The following is a 19639-nucleotide window of genomic DNA, read 5'->3' on the forward strand; positions in this document are numbered from 1 at the left end:
AGGGAGATACGATTTTATCGGGCAAGGGCAGACCAGGGCAGACACCGACAGATCGCCGCGTCATCCTTTTTCGGCTCATTGACCGAGAAGGTACGCGTGCAAGCAAAATTCTCCGTTGAAAACCGTATGCGACGAATCTGGTTAAACCGACTTAAAGGTAAGGTAACCGCCATGTTCGTAAAGACTTTAATAATACGCATTCGTATCCGACCGTTCGACCACTGACTCTTATATGATTTCGTATTACGTAACGCCAAACATGTGGCCAAAACGCGTGATCGAAAATCTACTACGCAAATCTGCGAAACCTCAAAGGAATTCACACGTTAGAGATTATCGAAGGTGACAATCGGTCCAATTCTCGTTCGAGTATCGAATGCATGCACGATTTACTTGTGGGCGATGCTTAAGCTGTCGTCGACCTTATGAAATTAGTTAAAAGGAAACGCGCAACAACGATCGCTTTCAGTGAAAATGAACTAGGTATGTATCACGCGATGACGGCTAGAACGTGCCACCGTTGAATCGACGCCAACTTAAGGTTATTAGTTTAATACCGTGTCTTTGCACCGCGTACTTACTTTTATGAACACGTGCGTATTCGTGTGCACATGCTTTAAGGTCAACTAAATTCTGGACCAGCGGTATTACCGCTTCGCAAGATGTTTCAACGAATGTGTTTATATCTTTTTCTAGAAACACGACAACTCTAAATTTCAAGTGACCGATTGCAACATGAAGCCCATTATATCTTCTTCTGTGGCGAAAAGGATTGTAACCCAACAATTCTCTCTCATGCGTCACTATGGTTCGCAACAACCCAGGTTAGCCGGTCATCGATCTCGCAAATGCTTTATACATTAAAACGCGAATAATCCAATCTATCCGATTTATCCCACCGATAAGATCGTCTTGATAACAGCGATTGCAATGATTTAATTGTACAATGTATATCAGTTCAACCAGCTCAGATTCATGCGGCACATTCGACTTGGTAGTCGTTGGTGGTGGCATTGTTGGGTGCGCCACTGCTCGAGAAATGATGATAAGACACCCGAATCTAAAGATGGCGATCGTCGAGAAGGAGAATGCTTTGGCGAAACATCAAACAGGGCATAATAGCGGCGTTGTACATGCCGGAATTTATTACGTACCCGGCAGCATGAAAGTAAAGAAACAAACAAAATGTATTTCTTAGGCTCGAATTTTCTGTCGCATGGCGTATTATGAATAGTAGCTACGAACGTTAATCGGTTATTAGAGCAACGCTTTGTTAGGAGTTTCTTGATTCGGCAGAAAATGATTGCAGGCTAAACTCTGCGTGGAAGGATTGAAACTGTCCTACGAATATTTTTGCAAGCACAATATACCCCACAACAAGGTTGGAAAATTGATCGTCGCACAGAACAAAGACCAGGTTAAAAGGATAGACGATCTGTTCGATCGCGGGACGAAGAACAACGTACCGGATCTAGAAGTGGTCGAGAAAGACTGCATATCGAAATACGAGCCAAAATGTCGAGTACTGAAATTAATGTCGTTTCCTCGCAAGGAACAAACCTCTCCCGACACACAATAAAACACAATAAAACGTGCATCTATTGCCACAGGGAGAGAAAGCATTGTGGTCACCCTGGACGGGTATAGTCGATTGGGCGGTTGTCTGTAAAAGTTTCGCCGACGAGTTTCAAAAGATGGGCGGTCAGGTATTCCTAAATTACGAAGTGACCGGGTTCACGGAAATGTCAGAGTCACATGGAAATCAAGAATTAGTTCCCATTTCGGTACAATCAAAGAACAAAGTAAGCCTTTCTCGCAATCTCCCGCATCGCGCCAACGCTCTCTGCATGATTATTACACTGTCTCTTTTTTTATTTCGAGTACAGTGTATTCCAGCAAAATACGTGTTGACTTGCGCCGGCTTACACTCCGATCGTCTGGCCGTCATGACCGGATGTGATCTAAGCCCACGAATCGTACCATTTCGCGGCGAATATCTATTGCTAAGCGAGAAGAAGAAACACCTGTGCACGACAAACATATACCCTGTACCGGATCCCCGTTTCCCTTTCCTAGGCGTTCATTTTACACCCAGGGTGAACGGCGATATATGGCTTGGTCCAAACGCGGTTCTGGCGTTCGCAAGAGAAGGTTACCGGTATGTCCGACTAAGCTTAATCGACGTTGTAATACACATTATAAACGACATTTACCATTTTTAGATGGCGGGACGTAAACATAAGGGATTGCATAGAGATGGCCAAATTTCCGGGACTGTACAAACTGTGTTTCAAATTTTTCATTCCCGGGTGCAAAGAGGTGATTAAATCCATATTTTATCCACTCGCGGTGAAAGATTTAAAGAAATTCATTCCTGAAGTAACTTATGCAGATGTGAGAAGGTAGGTGCAACAACAGTTTGCGAAAGAGATATTTTCGATTTCACCATCTTTATCATCTTTTACGTCGTTTATCGTGTAGGGGGCCGGCAGGTGTTCGAGCACAAGCGCTAGACAATAATGGAAAATTGGTGGATGATTTTGTTTTTGATAGTGGAAAAGGTGCTATCGGTAGCAGAGTGATGCACTGTCGAAATGCACCTTCTCCAGCCGCCACAAGTTCCATGGCAATCGCAAAACATATTGCCGACAAACTAGAAGCCGAGTTCAAGCTTTAAGCACAAAAAAATGATGGTCGATGAAAAATAGTCATGAGAGATTAAATTTTCTACTCGTATATAGTTTTGATACGAAGATAGGTCGGTTTATTACTTGTCAATAATATTAATTGTATGTGTGAATACATACATTCCTGTGTCTTCTTTTCTCTCTCTTTTTCTCTCACTGCCCCCGTCTTCCTCTTCTTATGCATATATTTGCATTTGAAAAACAATCTCTTCTTTTTTTTTACCTTTAGATAGAAGAGTTGAATGTAAAGAGAATCCAAGAATACGAATAGAATGCATTGATATAATCGTATCTCCGTGATATGTAATTGTAACTTGTAACATCATACACAGTACGGTACTAAATTATTCTAAATCCCGATCCCGATATCATGAGACGCGAATTTGCAAAATCCCATGCAGCGGTCGAATGGAATCCCATATTGGACAAAACAACTCCATATTCGCTTATAGCAAACATTGAGTAGACTGAAACGAAATAATTGAATTGTTAATTGGTCTCATTTATCATTACGTTTGCTGCTCTGAACTCACCTAGAGGTTCACAGTATTTGTTATGCCTGTAGAAAAAGTAACATGCACTCAGTATAGAAAACACATTTAACACCATTGCTCTCCATTTCCATTTCATAGAAGTGGTTTCCGACCATTCCCTTGTAACATTACGACAATTTGTCATAATAAAATATGCAACGATCATGTGAATAAAAGACATTATCAAAAACGTTATAAAAGATAATTTGTGAAAGGCTGCAACAAAAAAAAAAATGACATATGGATAACCTATCAAAACACACGTATGCATGTGCATACATATATATGAAATATTCTATGTATATGTACCATAATTTTCATCGGACGTCCAAAAGCTTAAAGTAACAAGAGATATGTTTTCAATGGCATTTGTAACAATAGCAATGTTACATATACTTTGTGCCCATTTATAAATATGTTCCTTGTAGTAACGATAATACATAATTAATACTAGAACTCTGATGGTCGCTTGCACAGCAATTGCAAGTTTCCATACGTCTCTTTGAGGTCTGTAGTGCCCAATCGCAGCAGACACGGATGGCAAAAAATTATATACCTGTTTTAAAGAAACAAAAAAAAGGATTGCTTACAAACATGCATACGCGCCGATTCATTGACCGTTATGTAAATGAAGGAACCATAAAATAAGACAGTTGCATGAAACGTACCTTGCAGTGCGTCGAGGTAGAGTGCTCAAAATTGTATATAATGGACCAAATGACGCAAAATATAAATGCTAGGAACGGCAATAAAACGGTAAACCATGTTACCTTAGAAAACGGCAAAACCACTCGTGCCTTCGACATGTCCTCCTCCACTAGTGGAATATACTCTGATCCCATTCTTGCTTTGCTCATGGTTTTATATTCGCCAATCTTATTTACGTCATAAGAAGCAAAGTTTGATACTCTTAATAGGCTAAAGTGCTACAGTATGAAACGCTTTATTGGTAAGCGTACGAGACGCGACGATCTTCCTTTGATTCTTTTGCTCGTCACCGTACAGAGAGAACCACATCTGGTCGAATGAACATCGTCGAATTCGACGAAGCAACAACTGCACGAATTAAATCCACTAAAACTTTCGAATAATAACATTTTACAGCAACGATATCAAAAGACCCTGGTTACCATCTTAAACGTACAATCGATCGTTTCGGTCGCACCAGTCGCACTGCTGAATTTTATGACCATGCAATGACATCGTACGGCGACTGCAAACACCAATACGAACAGCGAACATGGTTGTGTTGATTCAACCTAGGGTGCGCTAGTCGACCGTTTTTTAGTCGTCCGCCATCAGCTGTTCCGTTTTGTTTCTATATTCGTCGCGTCGAAGGTAATCTCGTGTTTTGCTATGGTGATTTTTAATAACTGTATAATTTAGCGGCCGTATCGAGATATTATTTCCATAGTGGTCGTTGCAAATGCAGTTGATGTAGCTCCAAAATTGTTTGGTCGACGAAATTTGAATCAGTTCTTAGGCCTGAACAGGTTAAGTTCGTAATTGCAGAAGCGGAACAGCGTACGTTACCTGTCAACAAGAACAACAAGAACCTTTCAACGACCGTTCAAACATGTAAGTGAAATTTTGATACTGTACCCGCATGTTCCGCAAAACAGGCTCGCACGCGTGCAAATCGATGAGACCAACAGTTGAAATTGTCGGGAAACTTGGCAGGCGTTTATATTGATGGTGGTTGCACAATCGCGAATACATTTTCACGTCATAATACCGATCGAACTGTAAACTAAACGTGTTTAGGTTTCGAGGACAATGACATTGATTTACGATCGAATTAGTACTCAAAACCATGGTCAGGTCTGTTTTAAAAAACCGTTCAACCGAAGGAGAGCAACAAAAAACTGGCGTACCATCGTCGCGGTTCTGCGAAACACGCGCACGATATTGCCTTACGTCATTTGCGCCAGAATCCACCAGATCACGTCGTAGCGAGTTTTTCAAATCCGGTTGTAAATCACAGTCATTATCCTAGAAACCACAGTGCGATTATATTATGGGCCGGCCAATTTTACATTATTCACACGTATATTGGTGTCATGGACGTTAACAGACTTGAGTACATTTGAAGTGACATTATTCGAAATATCATTTCATATAACATGTTAATTTATTTCATAGTCATTTTAAGTAACATGTTATTTCATATTATAATTGTTCGAAATATCTATTCGAAATAATTACGTGAAATAATTATGAAATTAAGGTTTTATGTCCGAACAATGGTCCGAACTAAATTATTTCAAGCAGTTACCTTTCATTTTCATTTGAAATAACCCAGATCCGAACGTCACCGTGTCAGCGAAACGAAACGTAAACCGAACCCCTACGGCCGGCAATCGTTGAAACAGATGCACGTGGCCCCTTCGCGGGGCAACCATGCTCGCGCCGTTGTGTAGTCCGAAGTGTCGTAACCGTTTCCTTCGGTACCTCTGTTCGTTTTCAGTGTAAAGTTTATACTACGGTAAACTGGACGGCGATTCCACGACCGTAGGAAACAGGGAGGTTACTGGGATCTAGAGCGAAGAATGCATAGACTTCGCGGATCGTTTAAACTTACACGAAGCTCGGTAGGCAAAGGTAAATATTTCTCCGTGAGACTATTGGAAACATAACAAACGGCGGCGGGGGGGTGTCCATCGAAAAAATTGATTGTTTCGTTTGCCGCGGGACCGACGCCGTCGGCCAGCGGAAATATCTATATTTGCTCTGGCAAGCGTGAGCCTATCGACTTCACGCCCGAACGAAACCGCGTGTATTTAATGTATTTGTATTGCCGTCGCTCGTCGCTTGTCACCAGAGAGTTCTATTCGTGTCAAACGATTTTCTAGCACCGAGACGTCGTCTCGTCCGCCTTGCCACCAGTAGAAACTGGGGGGTCCTCTCGACCGCTTTACGATCCCCGGTATCGAGCAATTTGGCATTCGACGCGTCCTTCTTCCGTGGGAAATACTTTGGCACCGATTCACAGCACTTATTGCGCGACACGCTCGATCGTTCTTTTTCGTCTTCCGGCCGCGTTGACTGGTTTCGTTTTGGGGGATCGAGTCACGACGGCCGTTTGCCGTGTCCCCGGCGCAGGGGTGGTAAAATTCACCTTCGGGCTAGTTCCATGCGGCGAGGTGTTAGCCGCGAGCGGTAACGGGTAAAAGAGGCGGGGGATCAAGGGACAAGAGATGCGAGGCGAGGTTAGGGTCAAGGGTGTAGGGGAAGAAAGGGGTTGCGGGACGCGTGTGTACGCGCGTTCGGTAAGGGGGTGGGGAGGCAAGTGCGCGTGCGGAACACAGAAATATAGGAACATATGTGGGATGACGGGGAATATAGGAATACGGTAATATAGGAAGACGAGGGCGACGAGGAGGCGCAAGCGCGAATCGGACGCGGTGAACGCTCGACGGCCGACGCGGCGAGCCGCGCGACGGCCCGACGTCCGCGTGGCGCGAGTTAGAAGTCGGCCTCGGGTCTTTTAGTGTCGGCCCGTTCCTTCGCACGGTCTCGTTGTAGCTTGCAGCCGCTCGGTGGGGGACTCGCTCCTCGAATCTGGGAAAGTTCTTCTCGGCGTTTTCTTTCGGAAACAGCGATCGCTTTTCCCACAGTCTCCACACTCTCTCTCTCTCTCTCCTCGCTCTCTTTACTCTCTTTAGCATCGTTAACGGCACAGCGGAGTGGTCCGAAATGAACGCGAGGTTCGCGACGCTGCGATTTTTCGGCGGTACCCGCGAATGTCCGGCTTGTAGCGGTTCCGGCGATCTCTGCGTTTGCTGATGAACCGATGAGACCCCGTAATCGAGTCGAGTCGAGTCGAATCGCTCCGTGAACGGGGGTAAAAGATCGGTGAACCAGAAATCGAAACGAGGAAGGCATGGGGGATGAACGATTCGCGGAGAAGGAGACAAGAAAGAGGAACACCGCGCAAAGCCGATGGCGCATTCTCGCGAAGACGTTGATCGGTCCGCGGGGGAACGAGAGGTTCGCGGAACCGGAGAACGAGTTGAACGACGTGTCGGTTCGCCGTTTCACCAGCTTCGGTCTGCTGAAGACCGTCCGGCTGGAGAACGCCGGGACGATGGAGGACCCGGGTTCGAGATGGTACGAGTACTATGGCGTTTTGGAGAACCGGAAGTTCACCGTGCAGATCCGATGGCTGAAGAAGAGTTTCACGGCGAACGAGCTGATCGGCTTCAACAACACCGGGAACGTATGCGTGTGGCCTTCGGAGGAGTGCTTGGCTTACTATCTGCTGAAGAATCGCGAGATCTGCCGGAACAAAAGGGTTCTCGAGCTCGGGGGTGGCATGAGCTGTCTGGCGGGCGTGATCGCGGCCAAGTACTGCAGTCCGAGCGGCGTCGCGCTCACCGATGGGAACGCGACCAGCGTGGAGAACGTCCGGTGCATCGTCGCCAGGAACGAGATGGCCGATCTCGTCGAGTGCTGCGTCGTTCGATGGTCCAAAGCGGCCAGGGCGATCAGGTCAGCGAGATCGGCCATATCGTTTCCGTACGGCAACCCCGTCGGCCTCCGAATCAAGGTGATTTTTCACTTCCGTGATCGTGTTAGATTCTCCTCCAAGTCGAGTCGAATCGCATCGATTTTTTCTCTTTCTGTCGGTTTTCTGTGCTCGGCCGTTTCGTTTTGTCGGTCCGGGTTAGGTCGGCCGACCGCGGACGGCGGGAAACCGAACACGGAACCACGGATCAGGGGATCCGCACGGGAAAATTGGACCAGATCTTCCTCTCGTGTTTCTCAATTGACTTTTGTACGTAGAGCTGGACGGCCGGAGACAACGACGTGCCGATCGCCCCGGAAAAATCGTACGACGTGATCCTCTGCGCGGACTGTCTCTTCTTCGACGAGGTACGCTCCGATCTGGTGGAAACCATCTACGGCTGGCTGGCGAACGACGGCCTGGCCCTGGTGATGGCGCCGCGACGGGGCCAGACCTTTGATAGGTTCGCGGACGCGGCCACAAAACGGGGCTTCACGGCCAGACGGATTGATCGTTACGACCCGAAGATTTGGTCGAGACATCTAGAGCTGTTGGACCAAAGCCAGGAGTATTGTCCGGACCTCCATTATCCGATCCTTTTGGAACTGACCAAGCAGAAGAGGATGCCGTCCGGATGACCGTTGACAACGACCAACCGAACAGATCCTTTGTCTCCGAGCGTTACCATACGAACGATAAGGCGATCTGTTATACGACGCGTTATTCTACTTCTCGTAGAACCGCTCGACCCGACCTCTTCTCAATAGCCTATAGCCACTTTTCTACGTTTCTATCGTAGGACCTTCCGCGCGACGCCGCGCAACGAGGGAGAAGCGACGTAGTCATAAGTCGAAATTAAAGAACTTTCGATAGAGATGAGATAAAGCCCGCGGTCTTTTTTACGTTTTAGCAGCGTAAGGGAAAAATTGTGAGTTGGAGAAGTAAAACTTCGATTTTATTTCAAGCTATTTATTTGGAAAATTGCTATTGCAACAACTCGATAGTTAGACTATTTTTTAACCTTCGTTGCCTATGTCAAACTTGAAATATTTTAACAAAATTATGACTTAGTCATTATTAGTATACTTTTGTAAGGATATGTCTTATACATGATTTCCCGTAGATTTCGACGGCCTGATTTCAAATCCAAGATTTATCTATCAATTCGGATTTTTTGAATTTTTAAACTAACGAAATCGTGATACATCTTCGTCGAAATGATTTTTCACTCCGCTGAGTCTTTTTCGTCGCTTTATTCGATTCCTATGAAAAAAATACTTCGACTTCGACGCGCGCCGTATCAAAGAGAACGAAAAACCGCGAGATCCGTGAAACGTTAGTACGTCTCGAGTGTACCTGATTTTCCGAACGATAGCGAACTAGGCGTAGAAAAATATCCGCGTTACGTTCGCGTCCGCGTGGTATGGATTACCATCGCCGCGACTGCCAATCGAGTCCATCCACGACGCGACGCACGTATCGTACATACATTACGATACGCCGCGTCCTTAATCTCCGGGCGCCGATGATCCCACGCGTCGTCGAGGATAGCATCGAGCGGGGACGAGTAGAGTCGTGGTGACGCGGCGCTTGCCCGCGTACCACCAACCGGCGAAGATTAACGCGAATCCCTACACATCTTTTTAGGCGGTGTTACGAGTTGATCAGGCTGCGAAAGTTTGTACGAAACCCGCACGAGGCTATCCCGGTCTGCAAATCCGATGTAAACCTGTACACCGCCGATCGTTGCAATTATCAGCTCTAATTCAATTTGCATGTTTACGGGCATACGATTATTCGTACCCGGTAGAAGGATGCGCGACGCGGCTGTAATCCGATAAACGGACACCGTTCGCGTTCGTTTCGAGCGTTTCCAACGAGCGCTCGTTAACGAACCCTGGGGCTACCGCGGTCTCCCGTCGGCTACTTAGATTCCAAGAGTGTGTTCGCCTACAATAAGTTTCGAAGAACTTTCTAGTCGACTTCGTAGTTCCTAGGAGCGGACAGCCCCCCCGCGGTTGGAAGCTGCTTTCCACAAATTCTCTGTGCAACGTTCCGCGTCCGCTCCGTACGATTTGCCATAGCCAAATAAGATCGACCGAGTAAACGCGTAGTAGATTTAAGATGTAAGTCCGAGGGTCCAAGGCGTGCCGCTAAAAACATCGATAACCGTAAGATTTTTCTAAGCGCGCGAACCAAGTAAGCGTGTGTGCGTGTGTTTGTGCGAAATGGGGAGAGAAAATGTGAAACGCTTATCCTAACGATTTAGGACCAATTTAGTCGAGTCTAGTCTAGTCGGTGCTAACCGCCGCGTGTCCGATCTTCTGTACCTCTGTTCGTATTCTCTCCGAACGTGTAAGCAAGTTAATAAAGCGAACATATTTTCTTGAAAAGAAACACCTTTCTCGAAACGATAGATCGCCGATTCGGCGAATCGATCGATCGACGCTACCCCCGCGACGACGGCCTCTCGGCCGCGACCCGGGAAACCTCGATTCTCGGCGTTCCTGCATGTACCTGCAGTTATCGCCGACAAAAGAGAAACGGTGCCCGGTTTTGACCTATAGAAGTGTATTATTAGTACGCGACACACAGATGTTTACCGACCTTCCCCTATGTATAATAGAAACGCAATGCAGTCATGTAACGTCTGCTCATCGATTCAGAGTACGACATAGTTGCTCTATTATTAAACCTCTCCGCTAGAAATTACTGGAGCCGCGTGAATCACAATTCCATTTACCCCGTTCGTTCCATTTAACCCCATTTTTATACCATTCGCTCCGTTTATTTCGTTCGTCCTGTTTATTCCATTCATCTCGTTCACTCCGTTTATCCCATTCATCCGTACGTCGTTACGGTTTACCACGAGATAAATTCGGCAAAAATTCCGAAATCGGAAGCAAGACGTTTCTCTCTCCTTTTCTCTCTCTCTCTCTCTCTTTCCACGACTTTGATCGGGTACAAGCCGTGGCTTTGAGCGATCCGGTACAACGTTGAGGGTCTTCTCGGCTTGTAAACGACCACTCTACGTCGACGTACGCGATCCAAGCAAGCTGGGAGAAAAATCGTGGTGCTCGGTTCACGTCGGACGGATCTTGTCTCCGGCGAAGCGCGCGGCGCGAAGCGGTTTTCGAACGCCGAAAGGTGTTTACAGCCCTCCATGGTAAAATTAGAACGCTCGTACTCGCTCTTCTTTTTTTTTTCCAGCCGAGCGAGGAAACGTAAAACGGAGCGATCGCTGTTCGAACCCGCGTTACCGCGTGTCTACGCGCACGTTAAGAAAGAAGAGAGGTGAAGGAGAAGAGGAGGAGGAGGAGGAGGAGGAGGAGACGAGCCGAACGATCGTTCGCAGACTCGTCCGCGACATGCTGCGCGATAAACAAACAAGGAAATAATCGGAGCGTAGCGGGGGAATTTTTTTTTTTTTACGGAATTTCCGTCTCGCCTGTCGGGTTCGCCTAAATCATCGGAAATAAACGGGCGGACACGCGAGCTCGAGGGTGTAAATCGTGGGTAAACATTTACGCGATCAAGCAAACGAAGTCGAAGCCGTGTGCCATTAAACGTCGGTTACTCGCCAAGTCAAACAACGGCCGGGCAGGACACGGACTACTCGACCTGTAATTCCGCAATTCGTGGCCGGCCGTAGAACTTTCGGCCCGAAACAAGCAAGATCATTTATTGTTTCGGAAAGCGAACGAATCGAAGTTGATTGTAAAAATAACTGGTTGTTTATTTAGCGATTTAAAGGATGCCGGATTATGCTTTGCATAGAATATCTCATAGTTAATGACAATTTTTATACGATTAGAACCGAGTCCTCAAAGTCGATTAATAGACTGCGAACCTATGCGTGAAATAAAAAATGTCTACGCTTAATTGCAAGACGCGGCTGTTTTGCATTCGATCCGGTTATTTTCGTCATGTAAAAACCGCAGTCTACCGATCGCCTAACTTACTAGCTCTTCATCGTCGAAAATAATATTCTGTTCCGTTATTGTAAAATTAGGTGTTTACCCGGATATATAAATAAATTATCGCGATTATCTCGCGGATGCCAATTACGTTTGGCCGGCCCCTCCAAGGTCATCGGCGAAGACGTCTTACCGACGCGACAGACAACGATTTCGTAAGCGGCTAAGAGAACGAAGAGGATCGTCGGATCGACCTCGACGATCTCGTCGGAGGATCCTCCCGGCGAAGATACGGTCGTCAACGTCCGCTGACACCAGCTGGCATCGGTAGAGCATAGACACGACGACGACAAGTCACCGTATTAGATGCACGCGCGTATCACGATCCAGTGTGCACGTGCCAAAAAGCCTGCTCGAAAATATACGCCGACGTCGATGAACAACCAATGGGATCGCGTCAGCGCGAGCAAACTTTAGATTACAGGATTTTGAGAAATCTCGACCGACCGGAAGCTCGCCCCGACCACCGAGGTCCGTTCTACGGATCCGTGTACCTCCCGCGTCGTCGGACGCACGAGGTGGTCGAGAGGGTTGTTTGCGCGAGTACGCGAACTCGCTCGGACTCCGCGACACTCGACTTGGCTCGTTTACGTAAAGTACACGCGATACAACGAGGCGGCCAGTCGATGCGTATTTACGATGCGAATGCACCTCTAATCGGCTACAAGCTAGGCAGCTCTCCCTCTCGTCTATCTATAGAACGGTGTCGCTATTAATACAGCCGCTATTATTAATAGAGACTGCAGCGTTGTTGGGACAGTTGTGATTTCCTCGATGCGCGATTCACCGTCTCTCGTCGGCCGGCTGAAATCTTAAAGTTCGAACGATCGATTCGGGTAATTAGCGAGCCGGCGGTAAGATGGTCCCGATAACGACGGGTACCCTTGCCTTGATGCATCCCCTGCGGCCTGCAATTCTGCGATCCTCGATGACACCTCTTCAGCCGAGATAGAGAGAGAGAGATAGAGGACTGGTGTCGTTGCCAGGAAAACATATTCGGCTTTCTCTATTCTAGAATGAAAAGAAAGGAAAGCGACCACGGCTTCTCGAGGTCGAGGGTTTTCTCAGGGTCGCCGAGACGCTGGCTAATTACCCGTTAATTCGTCGTCGACGCGAAGGCGAAGTGTACCCCGTTACGATAATCGTCGCGCGACAACCAAGGCTTGTGCTCATTCAAGAGCGAATTGTTATCACCTTGTTTCCTCTGTTCCAGGGCAGATTATTGGAAGTCGCAGGGCAGAAAGTTCTGCGATTTCTGCAAGTGTTGGATCGCGGACAACAAGCCGAGCATCGATTTCCACGAGGGCGGTAAGAAGCACAAAGACAATGTCGGCAAACGGCTCAAAGAAATACACAAGAACAGCACGAAGCAGGCGAAACAAAATAGGAAGATGGAGGACGACATCAAGAAGATGGAGAGCGTAAGTTCGGTTTCGTTTGGTCGACGGAAAGAAAAGCCAAAAGGTTTATACAATTTTTACGGTTCAGGCAGCTATGGCCGCATATCTGAAGGACGTCGAGAACAACACCAGAGACATGACCGCCGACAGAATCATCGAAGAGAAGAGGAACAGAGTGAACGTGAGTAGGACCGTGACCGATAAATGGTACAACAACGGCGGATCTTTTGAATTGATCGAGACATTCTTGGTTGTTCCAGGTACCGAGTAGAAATCGTGCGACGACGACCCCGGGAACGGCGTCCGGTGTCAAAGACAAAACTCAACAGGTAGATACGGAAAGGTTGCGGCACTCTCTTGCGAACATTACTCGCCGAAACAGAAACGTTGTTTACGATGCGAATTTTTTCCAGTTCCTTCACGAGATCGATCCGTGCGACCCGACACTGTCGCGAACCAGTAGGCAGTACCAACATCAGCCCAGAGTTCCGCCGAAACCCGAGAACAAGAATCAAGGGAAGGGCAAGGCTAACAAGGGAAAGGGCAAGGGAAAGAAAGCTCAAGAAGAGGATCGTTCGGCGAAACCGGTGCGCAAGCTCTGGTACGAGGCGCGCAGTCCAGAAGGGTACACATACTATTGGCACGTCGAAACGAACGGTGCGTACTTGGGTAGCATGCCGGCTCGATGAGTCGCTAGGTCAACGCGTTATTCTTTAACGTTCGCGTTCTGCTTGGCCACAGAAACCGCATGGGATCCACCCGAGGAAGGTTACATGACGTTCGCCGAGCAAGAAGAGGAAGCGAGAGAGCAAGCCCTTCAAGAGGAGCTACTGGAACAACTGAAGCAGGAAGAAGAGATAGCGAACAAGGAGATCAACGAGGAGAAACGGGCTAACGCGGAGCGTGAACGGTCGAGGCAGCTGAGGAAATCGAGGTCGGAGAGCAACCGACTCGACGAGACGACGGATGCGGTGAAAACGACTGGGGACGGAGAGGAGGAGGCTCAAGAGGAGAAGCAGGAGGAAGAGCAGCGACCTTACAGAAGGGATTACAGCGGATCGTACCAAAAATCGCATCCCTACGGAGCGTGGCAGACGGTCAGGATCGTGTAAGTACATCGATTGAAGGATAACGATAGAATAGATCTTTTTTTATTGGCAGTCTCACGACGAATCCTCATTTGCGCGTCGTCTGCATTTCAGTGAGACGAAGCCTGTAGATTTGCAGCTGCCACAACTACCTCAGAAGACGACTGCGCCGGTGCCAGCCTTCGACAAGGCGGAACCACCGCCGCTACAGAGGACGTTCAAAGAGAAAACGATCACGCGCGTCGAAACGGGTGATAGTGACGGAGATCTTGAACCGACCTCGTTTAAGAAACGGAAAATCGGCAACAAAAATGTACGAAAGCGATTAAACGATGACTGATGATTACTTCGATGCTAATCCCTATCATATATCGCGCGACGCCATCGTAGCATTCCTTTTTTATCGTCGCGATAATTGTTCTCGATCTTCTATTGTTCTATTATTGTTCTTGCGTTATCAAACGCGATCGATTTTGTAAATAGACTGATGGATGGTCCAGCTCGTCACACCTGTTCTGACATCGGCATATCCTTCTGAACACTCACTTTGGAGGAGACATGTCCCCTTTCGTCGAACTCGTGAGACGTTCGTCCGTTGAGCTTGTCCAAGATCATGCGAATCGGCAGTCCCTTCGTTTCCGGGATCAAAAAGAAAATAAATGCGAACAGAAATATGCATATGGTGCCCAGCAGGAAGAAGCATCCGTACATGCCTAGCAGATCAACTATGCTCGGGAATGATTTGAGCACGAGGAACCCGGTAGACCAGACGGTGACCAGACCCACCGTCATGATCGGAGCGTACACATCACGACTGAGAACCTCGGCGGAAACAACGTATGGGCCCGGGCCAAAACCCAAATTGTATGCAATCACGTAGACGGACAGGGCTACAATTGGGATCCAGTTGACAGAGTTGACGTCGTACTGTAGCATCTGCGCGTAGCAAAACAGTCCGAGTATGTAGTGACAGATGCACATTCCTCCACTCGATATCAGCAACAACGGTCTTCTGCCAAGTCTTTCCATTAGCGAAGTAGACAACAGTGAGCCAATTACTTGTATGACGCCGACGATGATCGCCGATGCATTTGGCGTTAACGAGCTTCCAGATATTCCGAATATCGTTTCCGTATAACTTATCTACGAACGAGAAATGTATATACAATATGATTCGTCTAAACGTTTCCATCTAAGTATCTCTACCATTAGTGATATCACAATATTAAGTAAGTTGTGAGATCCTATCTCGGTCTCTTAATCTTTACCAGATCTCTATCTCTTTACCATGGCAAATATTCCACAAAGCTGTTGACCTCCGAACAGACCCATCGAGATCACCAACCCCTTGATCGTCGCTTTGTCTCGGAACAGGTCCGACAACCGTATCGGCTTCTGCGAGGCGAGCTCCTTCGCTTCCGCCTGCAGCCGCAGCATCTCCCGTTGCACCGTTGGCTCGTGGCCTGCCCTGAACCATCTCACCGATCTGCCAGACAAGACGAACGGAACATAGCAAGCGCGACGCTGAAGCGAACGCGATTACGGGGTTACCTCGCAGCTTGCAAAAGCCGACGGCGCCGTACGAGATACATTGGCGATTCCGGCACCAACAGGAAAATCACGAACGCTACGAGTGGTAGAACGAACGCGACGATGGAGAACACGTGGAACGACAGCATCCCGCCGAAGATGTAGGTGAAGAGGATGCCGCTGTTCAAGATCAACGACAACAGGCTGCCCAACATTCCGCGTATCGCGTCGCAGCACATCTCGGAAACGTAGCGCGGTATCAGGAACAAGGTCATCGCGCCGCTCACACCCGCGAAGAACCGGGCCAGCAAGAGGTGCCAGTGCTGGGTGGCGAACTCTATGACCAACCAGGACACGAGACAGGGTACCATGGCCAAACACCCTGTAACTTTGCAGCCGTACTTCTCCGTTATCTTGCCAACCGTTAAGGTGGTGAATATAGCCGCCACGCACATGATCGCCGTCAACCAGGATGCGGTTTCGTTCGTCATCGGTTCTTCGCCTACCGGTGGATGCTCGCTTTGCAACACCGGCATCATCGGGGACTGCCAGCCAACTGATATTCCGTACGTCAGCGTTGCAACGTTCACTGAAACGGAAAATTCATCCGTGACTTCGTCGTTATTCTACGAGTAATATCTGTTAAAGCGTTGCGAAGACCTAGACTCACCCATGACCGCTACGAAAAGCTGTCGCAGCTTCCCCGGCTCGATATTGTTTCTTGTCTGTGCCATGCTTTCCTTTTGTTTACGATAATCGCGACGCGCACCAGATGCAACCCCTTTCAATCGATCTTGAAACTTTAGACAACGAGATCCGGGTACTGGTATCGAAGGATCTACCGACTAATTGTTTCCGCTATCGACTCGTCTAACGATTGATTCACCATAGTCTTTCACCTTTACCGTAACCGATCAACGATACCACCTCCAATTTATACCAATCGGTATCCGCTCGGCTACCGAACAAATCGAATTTATCCCGCTTATCATTTCGGTCGACGTATGTATTCGCCTCGTACGTGTGACCGCATGTTGTGCGAGCACCGTTGTGTGCTGAACAAACACGGTCGCCTATCTACGTCCTCTATCAGCGTCTTCATCGCGAAATTTACGCGCCTCTTTTCTCTTTACCTTTTTCGCAATTTTCATAGCTTTTGCGGTTTCCACGAGAAAATCGATTCCGGTAGAATCACACACGTATGGATATGGTTGTGTTGTTAGCTATGTATTCAAGTGCATAGTAGTCTTTGATTTACCATCGATCTACTTTATCACCTCTCCCCGATAAGACTAATTTACGACCTATAAGAGGGAATCGTAACGATCATTTCCCGTAAGCGGTTGTCTTCAGTTAATTTATGCACGAGGCATATGCAGAATAATGCAAAAACGGATAAGAATTTTTGATTTCATTAATTGGTTCGTCAACGTTTCCAAATCCAGTGCCTACAATGAAAATCCTGCAGCCTGCGGCAATAAATAACTTCTTCCCCAGATTCCGTACGAAAATGGTACTGCATCATTGCGAAAGAAAATCACGTGACATCACGAAATTATCGAAAAGATTCGATCGTTGCGATCTTGATCCACGATCTATTTGCGTTCTATGCATTTTAACATATTCATTTCGTATGCATGTATCTATTTACGAGAACAGAAAATTATACATATATAATATATGGACTTTGTTGCACCTGTTCAGTTAGGATTCGCAAAGCAGATACATACATAAGTACGTTCTATACATAACACCCTTACCAGGTACACAACGAACCAGGTAGTATTTGATATTGCTAAAGCATCTTCTGAATTCGATAAGCTTCGTTTACGATTTGCGACTGACACCGTTTCTCGACAAATGTTGCGAAATCGTCGAAGTGAATTCATGTCAAGTCCCTTCGTTCTCTTTCTTCCACCACTATACATTGTACGGCAATCTTCGGTGTTATTTTGTATCTGCCATACATATTGGTGGCCATATTGTCCGCGCGATATCAGCGCCAGTGATGTTGATGGTCTGGTCGAGTTCTGTGGTAGGTAAACGGAGTAAATATTTTTCATTATTTCTATTCGAAACGTTTATCAATTATGTTTCCTCTCTAAATATTCCAACGAAACACGATATGTAATCTCGAGAATGTGTAACAGCATTCTTAGGCCATACACGCCTCTGAAATAGTTTGACAGATAGGCTATGTCCTTAGCAAAGATACTTGAAATTAATTGACATATATATATGTCTTTCTTATTGCATGTCATTTGGTCATCGACAAGCAGACACGTTCGTTCAGTTCTCGGCTTCGTTGTAATCTCCCAAGAAGACATGGCATGGCGCTGCAGTGGAACTACCAATCAAGAAATGGTTACTAAATTGAAAAGTAAGGCCGACACAAATTGTTACTACTGTTTAGAAAACTCTAACTATAGCAAGCTGAAAATTACAGAAGCTGGCATCGTGACAACTGACAAAGCAGAAGCTGCAATGCTGGCTGTGGACAGGGCAAGGTACTGTCATGAGCCTGAACCATATCTTGATCGACCAAGGAGAATAGGATACAATGTAACCATTAGTGCTCCTCACATGGTAAGCGATTCAGAGGTGGTCATTGATATCTTCCAAGAAACAATTTGATAGGATCAATCTATGGTTGCAGCATGCGTACGCGTTATCTGTCCTCTCTGATCAATTGTTCGAAGGAGCCAAAGCCTTGGACATTGGTTCTGGTTCTGGTTACTTGACGGCGTGCATGGCATTTATGGTGGGTTCACGTGGTCATGTAGTCGGCGTCGATCACATCCCCGAATTGATTGAAATATCGACGAAAAATGTACTGGTCGATTGTCCTCACTTCATCAGAGATGGTCGAATTAAATTTGTTGGTAAGAATCTCAAACATTTAAAGACGCGTTGCCGTTTTTTAATCTGTTGCACAGTCGTTAATAGATAATATCCGATAAAAAAGAAAGACGCGGTCTCTTTTTTTGCGATTAAATCATACACGCTTCTGATACATTCAAGAATTTGAAAATAACAGATGCGTACAAACGCTATATAACCGTAATCCACCCACGTGGAGTAGGTTGTGTACCTTATCAGGAAGAATCGAACGGGACTCTGTTCAAGAATTCTATGACTTTGTCGTGCGTTATGTAAAATGATAGACGGAAGTTTAACATGAGGTCATTGTAAATGCGCTTAGTGGGAGACGGTAGATTGGGACATTCTGCCGACGGCCCCTACAATGCAATTCACGTTGGAGCAGCGGCGGAAACATTGCCGCAAGAGGTATGAAAACCTCAATTTCAATAATCCAAATCTTAAGGAATCTGCTAAGAATAGACAGCGAATAAATACACGAGATTCGCTTGTTCTAGTTGATAAACCAATTAGCTACTGGAGGACGTCTAATTTGTCCAGTAGTTGCCGCAGAAGGATTCCAAGATTTCCTGCAAGTGGATAAAAATGCCGATGGCACGATCTTAAAGAAAAAGTTGTTGCAAGTTTTTTATGTACCTCTCACAGATCCAGCCACCCAATTACAAACCGATTAATGCATTATCGCGTGAATTTAGAATTCATTTAGAAAATGTTCTGTATCGTCTTCAACGATAGCGGTGATCGTTAAAATTCAGACAGAATCATTTTTGTTCACAGCGGATTTTCTAATTTACCAAATTAGAGATTTTTTTCCGAGGTATGCATCAATAAACTATATATTTTTCCTAAACGAATGAACTTTGTCACCCTTCACTTGAAAGTTGTATTAAATTTTATGCGGCATTCGTTGTGCCAGTCGGAATTATTCAAATCGAACTTCCCGCCACGTTTTCGCGGTATACGGTCGTAAATTCCACATCGTAGTTCATACGAATCACTACAGATGGCGCTGTCGGTCTAGGGAAGTTCGATACGTG

General features: G+C 46.6%; 6 protein-coding genes across 13 annotated transcripts; 4 read left to right on the top strand and 2 right to left on the bottom strand.

Moving 5' to 3' along the window:
* Window positions 1-16: 16 nt before the first annotated feature.
* L2hgdh (L-2-hydroxyglutarate dehydrogenase) lies at window positions 17-2821 on the top strand. Of its 3 annotated transcripts, none has more exons than XM_078181363.1 (8): window positions 17-157; window positions 697-824; window positions 958-1168; window positions 1310-1522; window positions 1611-1802; window positions 1887-2158; window positions 2223-2402; window positions 2482-2821. In XM_078181363.1, the coding sequence occupies exons 2-8, from the start codon at window positions 736-738 to the stop codon at window positions 2675-2677; spliced, it is 1353 nt and encodes a 450-aa protein (XP_078037489.1). In that variant the 5' UTR covers window positions 17-157; window positions 697-735; the 3' UTR covers window positions 2678-2821. The 3 variants fall into 3 exon arrangements, with proteins under 3 accessions (XP_078037489.1, XP_078037492.1, XP_078037490.1); XM_078181366.1 differs by lacking the exon at window positions 17-157 and adding an exon at window positions 340-483; XM_078181364.1 differs by lacking the exon at window positions 17-157 and adding an exon at window positions 426-541.
* A 139-nt stretch (window positions 2822-2960) lies between these two features.
* On the bottom strand, window positions 2961-4525 carry LOC144470352 (post-GPI attachment to proteins factor 2). 5 transcript variants are annotated; one of them, XM_078181373.1, is made up of 5 exons: window positions 4365-4525; window positions 3889-4276; window positions 3530-3776; window positions 3221-3436; window positions 2961-3154 (listed from the first exon to the last, which is right to left on the bottom strand). In XM_078181373.1, exons 2-5 carry the CDS (start codon window positions 4075-4077, stop codon window positions 3027-3029), a joined length of 780 nt encoding a protein of 259 aa, XP_078037499.1. In that variant the 5' UTR covers window positions 4078-4276; window positions 4365-4525; the 3' UTR covers window positions 2961-3026. The 5 variants fall into 5 exon arrangements, with proteins under 5 accessions (XP_078037499.1, XP_078037497.1, XP_078037496.1 ...); XM_078181371.1 differs by having other exon boundaries at window positions 3889-4294; XM_078181370.1 differs by having other exon boundaries at window positions 3889-4300.
* Window positions 4526-4657: 132 nt separating this feature from the next.
* On the top strand, window positions 4658-14828 carry LOC144470349 (uncharacterized). Of its 2 annotated transcripts, XM_078181367.1 has the most exons (7): window positions 4658-4798; window positions 12918-13125; window positions 13193-13285; window positions 13365-13433; window positions 13518-13761; window positions 13846-14212; window positions 14307-14828. In XM_078181367.1, coding segments are annotated over exons 1-7 (1209 nt in total). In that variant the 5' UTR covers window positions 4658-4796; the 3' UTR covers window positions 14533-14828. The 2 variants fall into 2 exon arrangements, with proteins under 2 accessions (XP_078037493.1, XP_078037494.1); XM_078181368.1 differs by lacking the exon at window positions 4658-4798 and having other exon boundaries at window positions 12989-13125; window positions 13197-13285.
* On the top strand, window positions 5717-8800 carry LOC144470350 (calmodulin-lysine N-methyltransferase). Its single transcript, XM_078181369.1, has 3 exons — window positions 5717-5821; window positions 6073-7769; window positions 8006-8800. Exons 2-3 carry the CDS (start codon window positions 7104-7106, stop codon window positions 8363-8365), a joined length of 1026 nt encoding a protein of 341 aa, XP_078037495.1. The 5' UTR covers window positions 5717-5821; window positions 6073-7103; the 3' UTR covers window positions 8366-8800.
* On the bottom strand, window positions 14234-16631 carry LOC144470347 (facilitated trehalose transporter Tret1). Its single transcript, XM_078181362.1, has 4 exons — window positions 16393-16631; window positions 15744-16311; window positions 15480-15678; window positions 14234-15335 (listed from the first exon to the last, which is right to left on the bottom strand). The coding sequence occupies exons 1-4, from the start codon at window positions 16454-16456 to the stop codon at window positions 14697-14699; spliced, it is 1470 nt and encodes a 489-aa protein (XP_078037488.1). The 5' UTR covers window positions 16457-16631; the 3' UTR covers window positions 14234-14696.
* Window positions 16632-16648: 17 nt separating this feature from the next.
* On the top strand, window positions 16649-19452 carry LOC144470353 (protein-L-isoaspartate(D-aspartate) O-methyltransferase). The gene is made up of 6 exons (XM_078181376.1): window positions 16649-17757; window positions 18002-18102; window positions 18169-18308; window positions 18379-18604; window positions 18925-19010; window positions 19100-19452. Exons 2-6 carry the CDS (start codon window positions 18048-18050, stop codon window positions 19274-19276), a joined length of 684 nt encoding a protein of 227 aa, XP_078037502.1. The 5' UTR covers window positions 16649-17757; window positions 18002-18047; the 3' UTR covers window positions 19277-19452.
* The last annotated feature ends 187 nt before the right edge of the window (window positions 19453-19639 follow it).

Source organism: Augochlora pura, chromosome 5, assembly GCF_028453695.1.
Source record: "Augochlora pura isolate Apur16 chromosome 5, APUR_v2.2.1, whole genome shotgun sequence".
NCBI lineage: Eukaryota > Metazoa > Arthropoda > Insecta > Hymenoptera > Halictidae > Augochlora > Augochlora pura.

Excerpts from the sequence above, each read along its gene's own strand:
- L2hgdh (XM_078181363.1), top strand. The coding sequence starts at position 736 with ATGAAGCCCATTATATCTTCTTCTGTGGCGAAAAGGATTGTAACCCAA. Across the intron at positions 1,169-1,309 it reads ACGTACCCGGCAGCATGAAA|GCTAAACTCTGCGTGGAAGG; the intron begins GTAAAGAAACAA and ends AAATGATTGCAG. Across the intron at positions 2,403-2,481 it reads ACTTATGCAGATGTGAGAAG|GGGGCCGGCAGGTGTTCGAG; the intron begins GTAGGTGCAACA and ends TTTATCGTGTAG.
- LOC144470352 (XM_078181373.1), bottom strand. The coding sequence starts at position 4,077 with ATGAGCAAAGCAAGAATGGGATCAGAGTATATTCCACTAGTGGAGGAG. Across the intron at positions 3,777-3,888 it reads CTACCTCGACGCACTGCAAG|GTATATAATTTTTTGCCATC; the intron begins GTACGTTTCATG and ends TCTTTAAAACAG. Across the intron at positions 3,155-3,220 it reads CAAATACTGTGAACCTCTAG|TCTACTCAATGTTTGCTATA; the intron begins GTGAGTTCAGAG and ends ATTTCGTTTCAG.
- LOC144470349 (XM_078181367.1), top strand. Across the intron at positions 13,762-13,845 it reads TTGGCACGTCGAAACGAACG|AAACCGCATGGGATCCACCC; the intron begins GTGCGTACTTGG and ends GCTTGGCCACAG. Across the intron at positions 14,213-14,306 it reads TGGCAGACGGTCAGGATCGT|TGAGACGAAGCCTGTAGATT; the intron begins GTAAGTACATCG and ends TCTGCATTTCAG.
- LOC144470350 (XM_078181369.1), top strand. The coding sequence starts at position 7,104 with ATGGGGGATGAACGATTCGCGGAGAAGGAGACAAGAAAGAGGAACACC. Across the intron at positions 7,770-8,005 it reads CCGTCGGCCTCCGAATCAAG|AGCTGGACGGCCGGAGACAA; the intron begins GTGATTTTTCAC and ends TTTTGTACGTAG.
- LOC144470347 (XM_078181362.1), bottom strand. The coding sequence starts at position 16,456 with ATGGCACAGACAAGAAACAATATCGAGCCGGGGAAGCTGCGACAGCTT. Across the intron at positions 16,312-16,392 it reads GCTTTTCGTAGCGGTCATGG|TGAACGTTGCAACGCTGACG; the intron begins GTGAGTCTAGGT and ends TTTCCGTTTCAG. Across the intron at positions 15,679-15,743 it reads CGGCTTTTGCAAGCTGCGAG|ATCGGTGAGATGGTTCAGGG; the intron begins GTAACCCCGTAA and ends CTTGTCTGGCAG.
- LOC144470353 (XM_078181376.1), top strand. The coding sequence starts at position 18,048 with ATGGCATGGCGCTGCAGTGGAACTACCAATCAAGAAATGGTTACTAAA. Across the intron at positions 18,103-18,168 it reads AATGGTTACTAAATTGAAAA|AAGCTGGCATCGTGACAACT; the intron begins GTAAGGCCGACA and ends TGAAAATTACAG. Across the intron at positions 18,309-18,378 it reads CCATTAGTGCTCCTCACATG|CATGCGTACGCGTTATCTGT; the intron begins GTAAGCGATTCA and ends CTATGGTTGCAG.